At 32.0% G+C, this 13,949-nt stretch overlaps 1 protein-coding gene across 1 annotated transcript in view; it reads left to right on the forward strand.

Moving 5' to 3' along the window:
* Positions 1-13,159, forward strand: part of LOC148620255 (voltage-dependent calcium channel gamma-5 subunit-like) — a 55,621-nt gene extending 42,462 nt beyond the window's left edge. The window contains exons 2-4 of the mRNA XM_088580993.1: positions 9,748-9,840; positions 10,542-10,682; positions 12,210-13,159. Coding sequence (XP_088437119.1) covers positions 9,748-9,840; positions 10,542-10,682; positions 12,210-12,766 — 791 coding nt within the window. The 3' untranslated portion in view covers positions 12,767-13,159. The remainder of the gene's footprint in view (positions 1-9,747; positions 9,841-10,541; positions 10,683-12,209) is intronic.
* Positions 13,160-13,949: the final 790 nt, after the last annotated feature.

Here is a 13,949-nt window from a genome sequence, read left to right on the forward strand (position 1 = left end):
GGATCATCAGGTCTTCTATTTTGCAAATGAAGAACAGATGACCCACCAAACACAAACAAATAAAACGTCAAATATTCAAGTAGCATTGTACATATGAGAGCAATTAAAAAAAAACATTACCCAGCACACGCAACTGTTGCATATATGTATATTTGATTGAACCATGAGCGTTAGTATATAACAGTTTCACTTCAATTTTCTACTGTGTCATGATAGTAAAACATATATTCCCTTGACAGATACTTTATGCATTTCAAGGCAACAACATTTTGAGCAATTTAAAGAGGGCCGCAATGGCAGCCATTTACCGAACTTTCAACATTCTGCTACCTTGACATGCCTATACTAATTGAATAAAAAAAAGATGTATAAATTGACGAACACGTAATAGTGCAGTATCGTGATTATCAATGTACTTATCGTGTCTAATTAATCCGAATCCGATACGATCAATAATAAATTCATTTAAAAACTGTCAGCTTTCTTTCGAATGGTGTTTTAAGCCCTACAAAATCTGCAAAGTGTGAAATTCATGTTTCCCGTGAGGATAAATGTCTTCGTATGTAACATAAATTCTGCCAACTGAAGAAAAAATCTAATCTGTTTATGTGCAAAATCTAATTACGATATTCTTCAAAGAAAACAAAAAAGAGGAAGCAGATTTACAGATTAGATAAAGCGCTTCTGCTAAGACAGATGCACGCATCATTCAAATGATATAAGAGTAGTCTTACTAAGCTTGTTGAAGTAATAATTATAACACAAACCTAGTAATAAGATCTAAAAAATGCGGATATTGAAATAAACCTTATATGTGTCCTCGTGAATGATATATGATGCGCCAATCTATAGGTTCCATAATTACTAATCCGATAATTGTTTACAATCTCATTTCATTATTTTTATTAAAATGATTTGTCTGCTATTCGTTAGTTGTTTGTTTTGATTGTTGTTTATGAATTGTAATTCCTCTTGATTTGAAACATATAAGCACAGTACGTATTTATGTTTTCATGTTTTCATAAATCTGACGTATAAATTAATAGATGCCATAATGGAGGACATATATTTATTAGATGGGTTTTTATTTTTATTTCACCGTCACATGTTTTGTCCTTTGAAATGATAAGACTTTTTGTGTATATATTTAGTTCATTGATCAGAGGTACAAAATAATAGATAAGTTGTTACAATACAAAGACACATCTGCTCCTTCATTATAATTAAAATGTATTAAGATTTAATAAAATCAAACTACTTTACGACTTGGCATATTTATGGTTTGACTGTTGCATTCTGTTAATGTAATGCGCAATATAGGATGCGTAAACTCAATTACAACAAATGATAGTCGTTTCAAAGTAATTTGGCTCATTTCTCGTTGAGAATATTCGACCATAAACACTTTTGAATGTGTTTTTATATTTCACTCGTCTGCTTTGCTTCATAGTCAAGTAATAAATATTTATTTGAGTATAAATTTGCCAACCAATTCTGACATTCATCTTTTTGTTGGATATAATGGAAGTCCTATGACCAAAATGCATATCTATTTATGATTGCTTCTTTTTATTAACAAAATATAATGAAAATGGATATGACGAATATGTCAAAGAGATACCGGGAGGACAATGATCAGCCCAAGGTCACCCATTGTTCTTTAATGAACGACGAGGAAGCCCTCACACCATAGGGCAGGCTACATCTGGCCTAAAAATAAGATTATACACAGATACAGCGATATAGTTGCCCTTATAGAATACCGCACCATAACGATAACTAAGTGTTAAAAAATACAAGATATACAGAGGCCCAAAATTCCTGGCTTGGGACAGGCGCAAAAAATGCGGCAGGATTAAAGTACGTTGGCTTGATTACAACGCTCCGCTAAAAGTAGTTCCAAAACTAAAAAAACGGATTATAAGGTACACAAATGCACAAAAATGTATGTTTATATCACTGTCATAGCAGTGTTTGCTTTTGAGTGTTGATATGCTCTTTCATATACATCGACACAAGTTGCTAGATAGTACCCGAATTCAAACCCTTTCAACTGAGGTTCTTATACGCAAATCGGACAAGTATATAAGTATGCAATGAGTAATGTTTTATGAAATGTAAATGCTAGACAAGAAAATGAAAATTGTAATTGATTTTGAAAAAAAAGCATATCACACTGATTCTATCAAGCTTGAATGAATTGCATGTTTAATCATCGCATTCATCTATAGATATTGCAATGGAACATGATAAACCAACATATTTAATAAAATAGTAATATTACGCCATCGATCGAAAATACAAAAAAAATGTTATTACAGTAGCTATTCACAATAATTTATTTAAAAACAAATTTTGCTCTTGGTCATTTTGCAGAGTTATGCGTTTCATTCAAGATCCCAAATTGCATACTTATGTTGATGTATTTTGTTCATGCTAGACTAATAATGTAAATTAATGACTTATTTGACCGCTTGTAACATTACATGTAAGTATAATCGTGGAACATTATAGCCCTTTGTGCAGGCACTGTAGTACAACAGTGTTTTTTTTGGATAATCGATTTTTGTATATAAGTATTCCTTTATGTTAGGCTAACAATGTTTTTGTCGGTGTTTCCGTAGTTCAGACAAAACGTTTGACTATAGTACAGTATTGTTCCTACATTTTAGACATCTGTATTTGTTATACCCACATTTAAGCAAACAATTTGATTGTGATATATGAGTGTTTTATAATGTTTGGCAAACAATTTGACTGTGATATATTGATATTCCTTAATTTTATGCAAACAGGGTGATTTAAGTTCATTGGTGTTTCCTAATATTAGTCAAACAGTGTGATTGTATAACATTTTTGTGCCCTACTTTTAAATAATCAGTCTGTTTGTGATACATTGGTATTTACTTCTTTGAAATAATAAATATGATGCATTGATACTCCCATGTATGTCAGACAAGCATTATAATATTTACACAGTGCAACTCCCTTTATTCAGACAAACAGAATACTTGTTTTTAAACTGTAGACATAGATAGAGTATCATCATGGTACATTGATCTTTGTTTGTAGTTGTTGTACTCTGTGACATAGTCAGAAATATAAATTTCGTGGCGCTGAGTTTTTCTTGGTAATTTGTTGCTTTAAGTCATATATGTAGCACAGCCAAATGTGTTACACATGAGAATCATATTGCAACCTTTGATTACCTTATGAATCGAGCATATGATATTCATATGTGTCATTTCATTATTGCATGCTTTTCATATGTAAATCACATGTTACCAAGAGAAAGAGTAATCAAGGGAACCAAGGAACGTGGCATCTTTCCCAACACCGTGCACCGTTATGGTTTGCGAGAGAGTAATCAAGGGAACCAAGGTTATACAGGTAATCAAAAGAATGTAATCCAGGGACAAAGATCAGACATGGAAAACAGACATACACAACAAAGAACATAAAGTAACTAAAATCATACATACAAAGTAACAAAAGCAGATGAGCAACTCGGACTCCACTAAAAAAATATAAAAAATTAACCTATGATTATCATATGACTACCATATGAATCGAGCACCATGTGGTCTTCAAATATGCCGCATTTGCCTGTGTAAAATGGTATCATATATCATTTTAATGTTTGAATACCTATAAGAATCAAAGTAGTTTGAAATGTTGAATAAATATGTAATTAGATGCAATAAACTATAATTATATTGTAAGCGTGATTTGTCTTACAATGGTAACGATTCAATTGGTTTCAAAGACCTCAAACAAAACAACATTTCATTGCGTGAAATTGGGAATTTTGTACATCTGATACATTTACTCAAGGTTCCAATAATAATCTTGCATCTGCTGAAGTGTAGGACGAAAATGACTTTTAAATTGTAGCTGGTCCATAGTTTAAACTTTAAGAACATCATATTTTATGGTTATCTAAAATAAACAAGGAAAATAAAAGTTATAATTGAAGCATTTAAATTTCTAAAACAAAGTACAGAAATGTTATTGCAATTGATGAAATGTTATAAAATGTCTCTTACTACGTATGGTATACTGGGATTTGTACGCCAGACTAAATGATATTTGTATCATGTCGGAAACATTTATACCAGTTTAGATATACACATAACTGCAATTTTAGGCGAAATACAATTATCATTTTGGATAAAACTTGTCATTAAAACATATCTGTTGGGGCTACACGTCTGTCAGAATTGTTGTATTATTTATAATTCGATTTAGCAAACCGCAAATTATTTCTGTATCTTATTGACTTTTCGACAGTGGTCGTGTCGTTTTTAATTACTATTTATATCAGTTGGTGATATGGGGATATTCAGTAAAATTAGTTTTTTCTTACCTAAAAATATGAGGTATAGGTACATCAAAATGCTATCAATTTATCTCGTTCTTCGTAAATGAATATTGTGTGTTCAAAAACGTTACACACATATTAGTTTTTCTTTCCTAAATATTGTATTGTGTGTTGGACATCCATCAAATTTGGGCATATCTGAAGCTTCGGTCATCAGCCGCTTCTGCAAATACAAAATCTGGTGTAAATAAGTCGAATCAATAATTTTTGCTAGACGGGGGTGCTTAGGCAATTCCTATATGTTATGAAGTATAGTTCATTTTAGTGGACATCCAAAAGTGAGCACAATATTAAGTCCATTTTTTGCTATATATCTTTTGTGTATTGTGATAATTGGTACACCTATTATTCAAATTTATTTTATAAACTTGCCCGGACACTACGAAATAAAGCCAGCGGTCGGAAGCTCTGTCCATTGACCTGTTTAGATGTGTACCCAGGTAGCCCTTGCTTCGGGGTTGTGAAGCCATTTGAAGAAAATCAAACAGCGGACAATGTTGGTCATGGCAAAATTTGCCGCCCCTGCCATTTCTCCAATTTTCCAGTGACAGTAAACATTTTGCGTTTTCTTGTTTACCAAAACCTTCCTCTTTCAAATGTATTCTTAACTGATTCCTTTTCAATTTTTGTCCTGATTATGCATTAAACATTTGCGACTGGATTTCAATTAAATAATCTTTTGCTCCTTAACGACCTTTTCACGTTTACAATACACCTGAAATGTAGCTCACATGGTTTTGCAAGTTCTGTCCGTAAAGGTGGATTATCATATATATACGCATTTAAATTAAATAAAATAAAATTAATTAAATCTTAATTTGGTTTTAGTTCAGTTCCATACAGTTTTCGCAGAACTATTTTTACTTTGGATTAACAATTGTTTAGACTCATAGTTTACTATCAAGCTGTATGTTGATTTGTTAACTATTTGAAAAAAACTTTTATTGAAAAAAAACGGCTAAAGTGTAAGGCAACAAATAGATCAGCGTATAATTTTATACCTTTACATGTCACAATAAGCTCCTTAACAAATATAAACACACATTTAAGCAGGCTCTACAAAAAGCCTCGATATCAGAATAATAATTCCACGGGAACTGAACGATGACGCTTCCTTATGATCAAACTCAAAATTAATATTATATCACAAAGACACTTTAAGGAATTATATTGGTTGAATGTGTCCCTTTAATGTCAGGTACAAAACAAACTGAATCAACAAAAACACATATTTAAGAAAGAGTAATTAAGGGAAACAAGGTTATAGCGGTAATCAAAAGAATTAAATCCATGGACAAAGACCAGACATGGAAAACAAACAAACACAACAAAGAACATTAAGTAACTAAAATCATACATACAAAGTAACAAAAGCAAATTAGCAACTCGGACTCCACTAAAACTGGGAGCATGGACCAGGTGCACCGGTAGGGTAAGCGTCCTCTGGTTTTCTAGAAACACCCCCCGAATTGCTCATAAAAAGTCAAGTCCGGGGTAGACAAAAGAGGAAAGGAAAACTGTGACCCGTTGAATAAATCAGTTTTCATGGTGCAAATTAATACATCATAACGATGCACGAGTTCATGATGACGACCATAAAACTTATGTATTGATGACTTCAATCTTGTAGTAACATAACCCTGTTCCAGAAACCTACTTGTTAGAGTTCTAGCGCGATACATTAAGTCTAAAAAATCACTCAATAATACATTCCATTCACCCATTGGAATATTTTAACATAGCATATGGACAGGAAGAGATATACATGTAATAGATGCTTGCATTTACTGAAAACTAGCTCAGAACATTTTTAAGAGTGACAAAGTCGTCGAAATTTTGTCCATTAGAAATGATCGGTCGGTTCAATTTTAGCGGCCCGGTTTTCAGATTGTAGTGTAAAACTACCGCACCCCCACTTCCAATGACTTAGTTTTAAGAAGGGATGTATTCAGGAATAGGGATAGAGTAACTCTAATAGCGAAAAAAATGGTGCGAAATGATTTCTTTACGAATATTTATATATTAAAGGCATCTGTACAATATAGTGTTCTACAAGGACTATATTGCCATAAAATCCGGTTGAGCAAATATCATTTTCAATTAAGAACCTGCAAGTGCTATTATATTTTAGAAACAAAATTTTGTATCGACGAAAAAGTTGAAAGTTCATGATTCCGATAAACCAGAGGTTGAAGATTTTGGTCCGTTCAAGGTAATCAACATAAAACAAATTAATTTCTGTCTAGTTTTTAAATTTAACCTTGACTTTCCAGGCAATCTGATTTTGACATGAATCATGTTTGTCTTATATGAAATGAAAACAAATTATGTATTATCATGTCAATGACAGCCCTCTTTTACACCTTTTCTGAAAAGAATGCTTAAGAAAATTGATTGAAAAGTTTAATCTCCAGGGTCTTTGTATTTTTCCCGAATTAGGTGTCAACATTTGGTCGTTAATTTAGACGTTAGAGTCGAAATCCATTTCAGACTTGGTCTCCAGGGGTTGAGGTGGGAAGACTGCGGTACGATGTTATCAATGTCATTTACAAACATGAATAGTTTAGTAGAAAAAAAATCACAGTACATTGATTATTTGGAATCGTTCCTGGTTCTAACGTGGAGACGTTTGTTTTACATTATATTTTCTTCCTGCCTGTTTTAAAGTGCAATAGTCTTTCAATTTTAAACAATACTGATAGATATTTTGCAGTGAAAAAGAACTTGCGTAATTCATATTCAAAGTTATTTCAAAGGTAAAGTTTAAGACTCAACTATATCAGAAAAAAGGAAATTTCGGCATGATGTGACTTCGTATTTGCCTGTTTTTTTTTTAGATCAGACAAGATGTTTTAATTAATATTGTTTTTAGATGTCAGCCATATACTCAACGAGTACCATATGAAAAGCAAACCATTTAGCATTAGACATTTGTGATAGGCTTTTGGATTTTTTTATCATTTCACAATGTAACAATCATTTTTGTAAGTTCTATTTTAAGCACACATATAAAGATACTTTTGAACTGGAAACGGTCATAGAATACGACGCAAGGCAACGTTCGTATTCAACAAGTTGATGATAACATAATGTATATGGATATGTTTATAATTACTTGACTTTTATATCACGGAGTTTACTGCTTGTTCATTACTCGTTACTCAGATCTGAAAATTAATTTGGAATGGTTAGAAATCATTAGTCATTTTAGCTTTTCAAAATATGCTTCACTATGTGAAAAGAATTTTTTTCTTTCTAAAAATAGGTTCCGTATCTGGGATTCAGATATAATCTTATCGGGTATGTCTCGTGTCAACTTGCCATTGAGATCAGTCACAGTGCAAACATACGCCATTGCGTTTCTCGGTTAATAATGATCTCCCTTGAGGGACATCTTCAGATTTGGAAGTCCGTTAGCAGTACATTTCATAAGAATTATGGTGTAAATCACCTTTCTCAAGGGAACGGAAGATTATACAGATTAGCGTCAGCTTAACTAACAACTCCCTTATCATTTTGATGTAATCCATGTCATTTGCAGTATATTACATGGTGTCTCAGAAGTTTAGTCAATCCTTAGTGGGCGTCTAGACCTAGATGTAGATGGATTTTTAAAATTTCATGGAGGTCTTGAGCGTTTCTTTTTGTCTTGCTTGGTTTGTAGTGGTATCAGTTTGTAAAGAATTAAGTTATCATAAATTAAGCCGTAACTGCACAATATGTCAAATTTGTTGATAAGGAAAATAACATTACCTTAGAATAAACAGAGCCCGCCGTGAATTCTGACCCAATAAGGTGTTAAAATCAAATCATATACTTATCGGAGTATTTGCTGACAAACGATAAAACACTAACATCTCATCGAACAGCATCTTAATCAAAGTAAAAGTATGAAAAGGCGTACAAATACCTCATATCAGATGAAGGTCCAATTTATTTCAGGAAGTCGCATGAGTAGACCATTATATCAATTAATTGTGTAAAGGAATCGGTGAGTAAGCACGTAACGAATGATTGAGAAAATGTGTACAGGAAAAATAAAAGTTTATAGGATAGGCATCTAATATTAGTCTGTAAAGAGTATTGAACTTGCTCCAGTCACAACTTTTAACTTCTAGAAACATTTGTTCAACATAAATCACTGTTAACTATCTTTATTAAGCCATTAACATATCCTCATTTTTTCTTATTTCATCTCCTTATATCATTATGTTACGTTTATTGTTCCATTTCCTTTTTTAAAGTATAAGTTCGTTATTATAGTAAAACAGAATCATATGCCGATTTTGCTATAAGATGCTGCACAATCAAAGGAAAACAAACACAGAATAATTGGAATACTTTTTGACATTGATTGGTCTCGAAAAAGTGTAATTAAAAGTAATGATATCGTAAATGACGGCCTGCCTTCCTAGGTTAACGGTATTGATTACAAAGAATGTACGTTAATGCACAACATCGGTTGGCGGCCATATTAACTTGATAGATGATAAATCGAACAGACCGCTTCGGTATAACCCTATCAAATTAATGATCTTCTTCTTAATAAAAAGCCAAATAAGTATCGTTAATAGACCATGCAAGAAACAAATTACAGGAAAATTTCGCAAGAAAAATGAAATTATCGTAGTTAAAATATGTGTACACAAACAAAGAGAAAAATGGAGTTATCGTGCTTGACTTGGTTTGTCTTTTCCTGTGAGGTTTCTAGATTGTAGGAAATATATCAGAAAGATCAAACGGGCATCGTTACAAAAGTTATAAAATATACCGGTATTCATAATATCAAAGATGTTCACGCATTTGCCTTTAAGTTTTTAACATAGTTTTAAATGTAGTAAACGTAATATTTAGAATCCTTCCATGCACATGAATGACTTGGTCAATTTAAACTAAATTTTTTTTTATTTTGCGGATTTCGAGAGTAATTGCATGTCATTTGAGTTCATATGTACCTACTTGTTTGAATATAAATACTTGTGTTTTATATTTGTAAAACATGGCACAAAATAAGAACTTTTATATTTCACTCAAAAACAGACAAAGTTTAAAATAAAACCGTTTTGATTATTAAATTTCATCCTTACCTTTTGACAAATATGTGCTGTCTTGAGCTATGTGTCTATGTGCTGATAACCTGAGCTCTGGAGAATAATTTAAAGCTTGGCTTGACATAGAGAATTTGACTTGGTTGCCTGTGTATTTTTTTTTTATCAAATCTTCAGATAGTGCCAAAATAAACTAAGTTGATGTATCGTTTTGATTGAAATGTTATATATATGAAAATATATTTTGATAAAAAAAATCAACTGTAACAAATACCTTTAACTTGATTTGATGTAGTTTTCCTTCTTTATTTTATCTAGGCAAAGGTCCAAATCATTTACATTGTGAATATATCAGATATTTTACTGTTGACGACGAACGGGAAGGCCTTGCCCCAACAGAGGCTATTTTATGTAAGTTGAAATACATTTTGATAGGAAGAAACTTTAGAGTTGCTTAGGCATGATTATTAAGTCTACTGTGGTATTCTTAATATCGTATAAAATATTTGTGTATTTTTGATAGGTGGCATAACAACAAACTATTCATATGTTCTGTGAAGTGAATTATTTCAAAATTCGGAATATTGATGCTATTTAACTCATTTTTAACTGTTATAAAAATACTGGTAAGTTTCCTTAAGATTTCGAAAATATTATAGAGTATCGAGCACAATTAATACAGAAACCATTATCAACATAACATCAGGAAAGTAAAAAAAAAAAATAGTTGAACCTTAGTTAGGTAAGTTTGGTCATACACACTAAAATGATTTATTTATAGTGCTTTGAGCTAAATGATGGACATATCAATGTGTTCAAGGATATTATAAGTCACTTTTGCATAATAAACTGAGATTCGTTTTGAAAACCATGCACCTCAAATCGTTAATATTTCGTTGAATGTCTGCTAGCAAACATTTTATTTCCTAAGGAAATGGGTATAGATTGCCATTTGAAGGAAATGTCCCTTTCTATGTTTATAAAGTCTAGATTTACGAAAATTCGCTAATATACAGTTCATATTTATTTAACAATAAAAGGGCATATTTATTTGCATTGTTGTATAGTATAGGATTGCATTGTCTTTCGTGTAAATGTGTTATACTTTTCAGTAACTATGCGGCGATCTACATGGTTTCCGTTAGCTAGCTTGCTGATATTGACAATCGGTATCATCATCTGTTTTGTTGGACAGTGCAATACTAGGAGAAAACATCTGACTTTTGTGTGTGGGATTTTGTTTGTTTTAGCAGGTGAGAAATGTAATGTCTTTACAAAAATGAATACAACCATTGGCGTAATTTTTATATGAAAGCCAGTGAAATAATATACGTTACCATATTTATCAATTCATAATGTTCAATGTCAACAATGGCCTCTTATTCTCTTAGTTATTTCATTGTTTAAGATATGGTCAGAAGTATACATAAGAAGCGTCATTTATAGTTTTTCTATCAACTATTATAAACGAAATCAGTCTTTGAATTTAAAACTATCGTTATCGCAACAGTAAATTAGAACGTAGATCAGTATCTACTGTAAGTGATCTGTGTTACAATAAAGGTAGAAAAAATCATCAAACACTAATCCGGTTAGTAACCAAGTCAAGTCTAAAAGAAATCTGGCAAAATACAAATTACCCCACCGGAGCAGCTGGTATCACAATGTTCCTGACTTAGTCCAGGCACTTCAGACGGAATGATGGGTTAAATTTAGGTTTTACAGCGCGCCAAACCTCCCTCTTCCATTGCGGCATGACAATACCAGTGATGATTAAAATTCATTTGCATGATCTTGTCATAACTGGTAAATCAGTGGTCACATCAGCAGAAAGAACATTTTACAAAAACAATCATTACTCATTGTTATTTTTTAAATAAAACTAAGTGTTTTTCAACTAAGGACTGATATCTAAAAAAAATTCTGTAAGAGACCTTTGAAGAAGCATTTCCTCAAACCCCTGATTCAGGAGTCTGTTACGCAGATATTCATGGCGTTCAAGGAAATCATAGTAGTTAGTTCTTGTTCTAGCGTCTCTTTTATAAATCTTAGTACTGAGATGACCACCGTTGTCAAATTTGAGATGTAGGTCTAAATAAGATGCAGAATATGCTGTTTCTCTAGTCTCCTTTCTCTCGAGCTCTGGTGGATATATTGACGGTAACAATTTACCAAACAAGGGTTGTTGATGACCAAAACATCATCAATATATCTGTATGTAAAGTTAAATGATTTAGCATCTTTATAATTTTTATTCTTTACGAGGTTCTGAAGAAATGCACTCTCGTATGAATATAAAGACAAATCGGCCAGTTAGTGCTCATTGGAATTGCAACCTATTGAAAAATAGCTCCTCCATATGTGACTAAGATATTATCAATGAGGAAATCAAGCATATCCCAAATCTGCTTTTCTGAGTAGAACACTTTGCCCTTCTGTGATGTTCTAGAAAAATATGTGGATTTGTAACCAAGAACAACATAATTTTTTGAAACAGCAAAACGATTCATGAATAAGTCCTTTCAAACGAAATATCAATTTATCATGTGGAAACGTAATGTAAAGAGTTGAGACGTCAAACGTTTGGAGAGAACTAATTTCCGAAAAACTGCGGGATTTTAGGACTTGTAGTAAATCTTTAGAATTTTTAGGTATCCACATATGATTAATGCCACTGCGAAAGTATTTGGTATTGCAATTAGTTTGTTTTTGATGCGTAACTCGTATTATAAAAATGCTATGTTAGAGATATATGTTTTTTTAAGCTTTACTCTTTGTAGGTCTGTGCACGTTAGTAGGAATTATTCTCTACATAGGCAGTATTACAGAAGAAGTTGGGAATAAGGGTCCACAAAATCCAATGGAAGACCCAAAGTTTAAGTATGAATATGGATCGTCGTTTATGATGGCGGTCTGTTCATTTGGTTTAACCGAACTTGCTGGTGTTTTTTCAGTATATCTGTATATCACTAGGTACAAACACTCACAACGAAAGAAAATGCAACAAATGTTGAAAGTAGAATGCAATGATAAAGGAAATAGATGGCGCCATAGGCGTCCACCTAATCAAAATCGGGACCGATCACATTCACGAGAACGTTCTAGAGATGCATCCATGAGTAGATCCGAAAGTTATTACACATATACTCCTATATCAGATTCAACATCGCATGAGCTATCTAATTATACATTTCCAAGGGAAACATCTAGGAACACTATATCAACAACTGTTGACACACATTTACCACGTGATCACACCGACCATATGACACGTGACCATTTACCTATGCCTCCTCCGCCACCGGAACAAATTTTAAGAAGAACAACGCCAGTGTAATACTCTAGGTTTTAGATTACACGAATTTTGAAAAGATTTTAGTTAGGTTACGATAGTATGAGATAGGATCTGTCACTATGACGATTGTACCCTCCGAGGTAGCTACTAGTGTTGGAGGTTTGGATTCCGAATTTTATGCAAATTTGTAAAGAGTAGGAACCACGTGTGAGGAAAGGAAAATAAATGGGTGTTTAAAATCATATCAAAATATACAATGATGTAAAAAGGATTTTATATGTCAAATTTTATCATTTTCTTTATTTTGATGTAATCATGTCAAGCTTTTGTTTTCGTTTTGTAACTTTTCCATTTACACATTCCCGTTTTTATACGTTGTAGCCCAGTGATAAATATATTTCAAATAGATAATATTTTGCATCTTTTTAATGAAAGTAAGAGAGAATTGTTGGTAAATATGATAGACGATGTTTTCTGTTTAAATACATACTTGTGTTGTGCTATATTGACACATTTTCGCTGACTCCATAAACATATAACGTTCTGTTGTCGACTGATAAATACTTAGAAGCTTCATATACAAAATCTCCATAATGAAACTATCAATTAATGCAAGTACTTAGAAAAAAGGAATTAATCAGTAATGAATATCTAATTTAAAAGATACCATATATCTTTAAACATATAACAACTTAATATTTAAACACGATGTGTTTGTTTACAAAGAAGAACAACTCAACTTTAAATATATTATAGTGAAGATCTTTAAGTTAAAATAAAAAAAAACAACAACAAACCTTGAAAACTAGTAAAAACCCTTAATGTTTTGCTTTGTAGAAAATGTGATATAATCATTTATTTCATTACTCCCAAAATTATGTTCGATAGTTATATTTAGCTTGAAATATTAATGGTTAAATTATGGTGTGCGTCATTTGACAAATAAATATCTTATTACATACTGTAACAACTAAAACATACAGATGCATTTTATGACTTTCTGGGAAAACGGTCAAACCTACAAACAAAGAAATAGAAGTTGTGAATATTTTTGAATTAAGTGCAAATATGAATAATAAATAAGTTAGCAATAGCCGAATTTTAACGAAAAAGGAGAACTTACACATCTAATTGATATATTTTGGCCAAACATGGTCCTCCTTGAGTACAGCAATATATGCTTATAAACGTTCGATTTTTATCTGTTTATTTCCTTTTGTCTTCC

Source organism: Perna viridis, chromosome 4, assembly GCF_037379345.1.
Source record: "Perna viridis isolate PV_CMFRI_1.1 ecotype Kerala chromosome 4, ASM3737934v1, whole genome shotgun sequence".
NCBI classification, from domain to species: domain Eukaryota; kingdom Metazoa; phylum Mollusca; class Bivalvia; order Mytilida; family Mytilidae; genus Perna; species Perna viridis.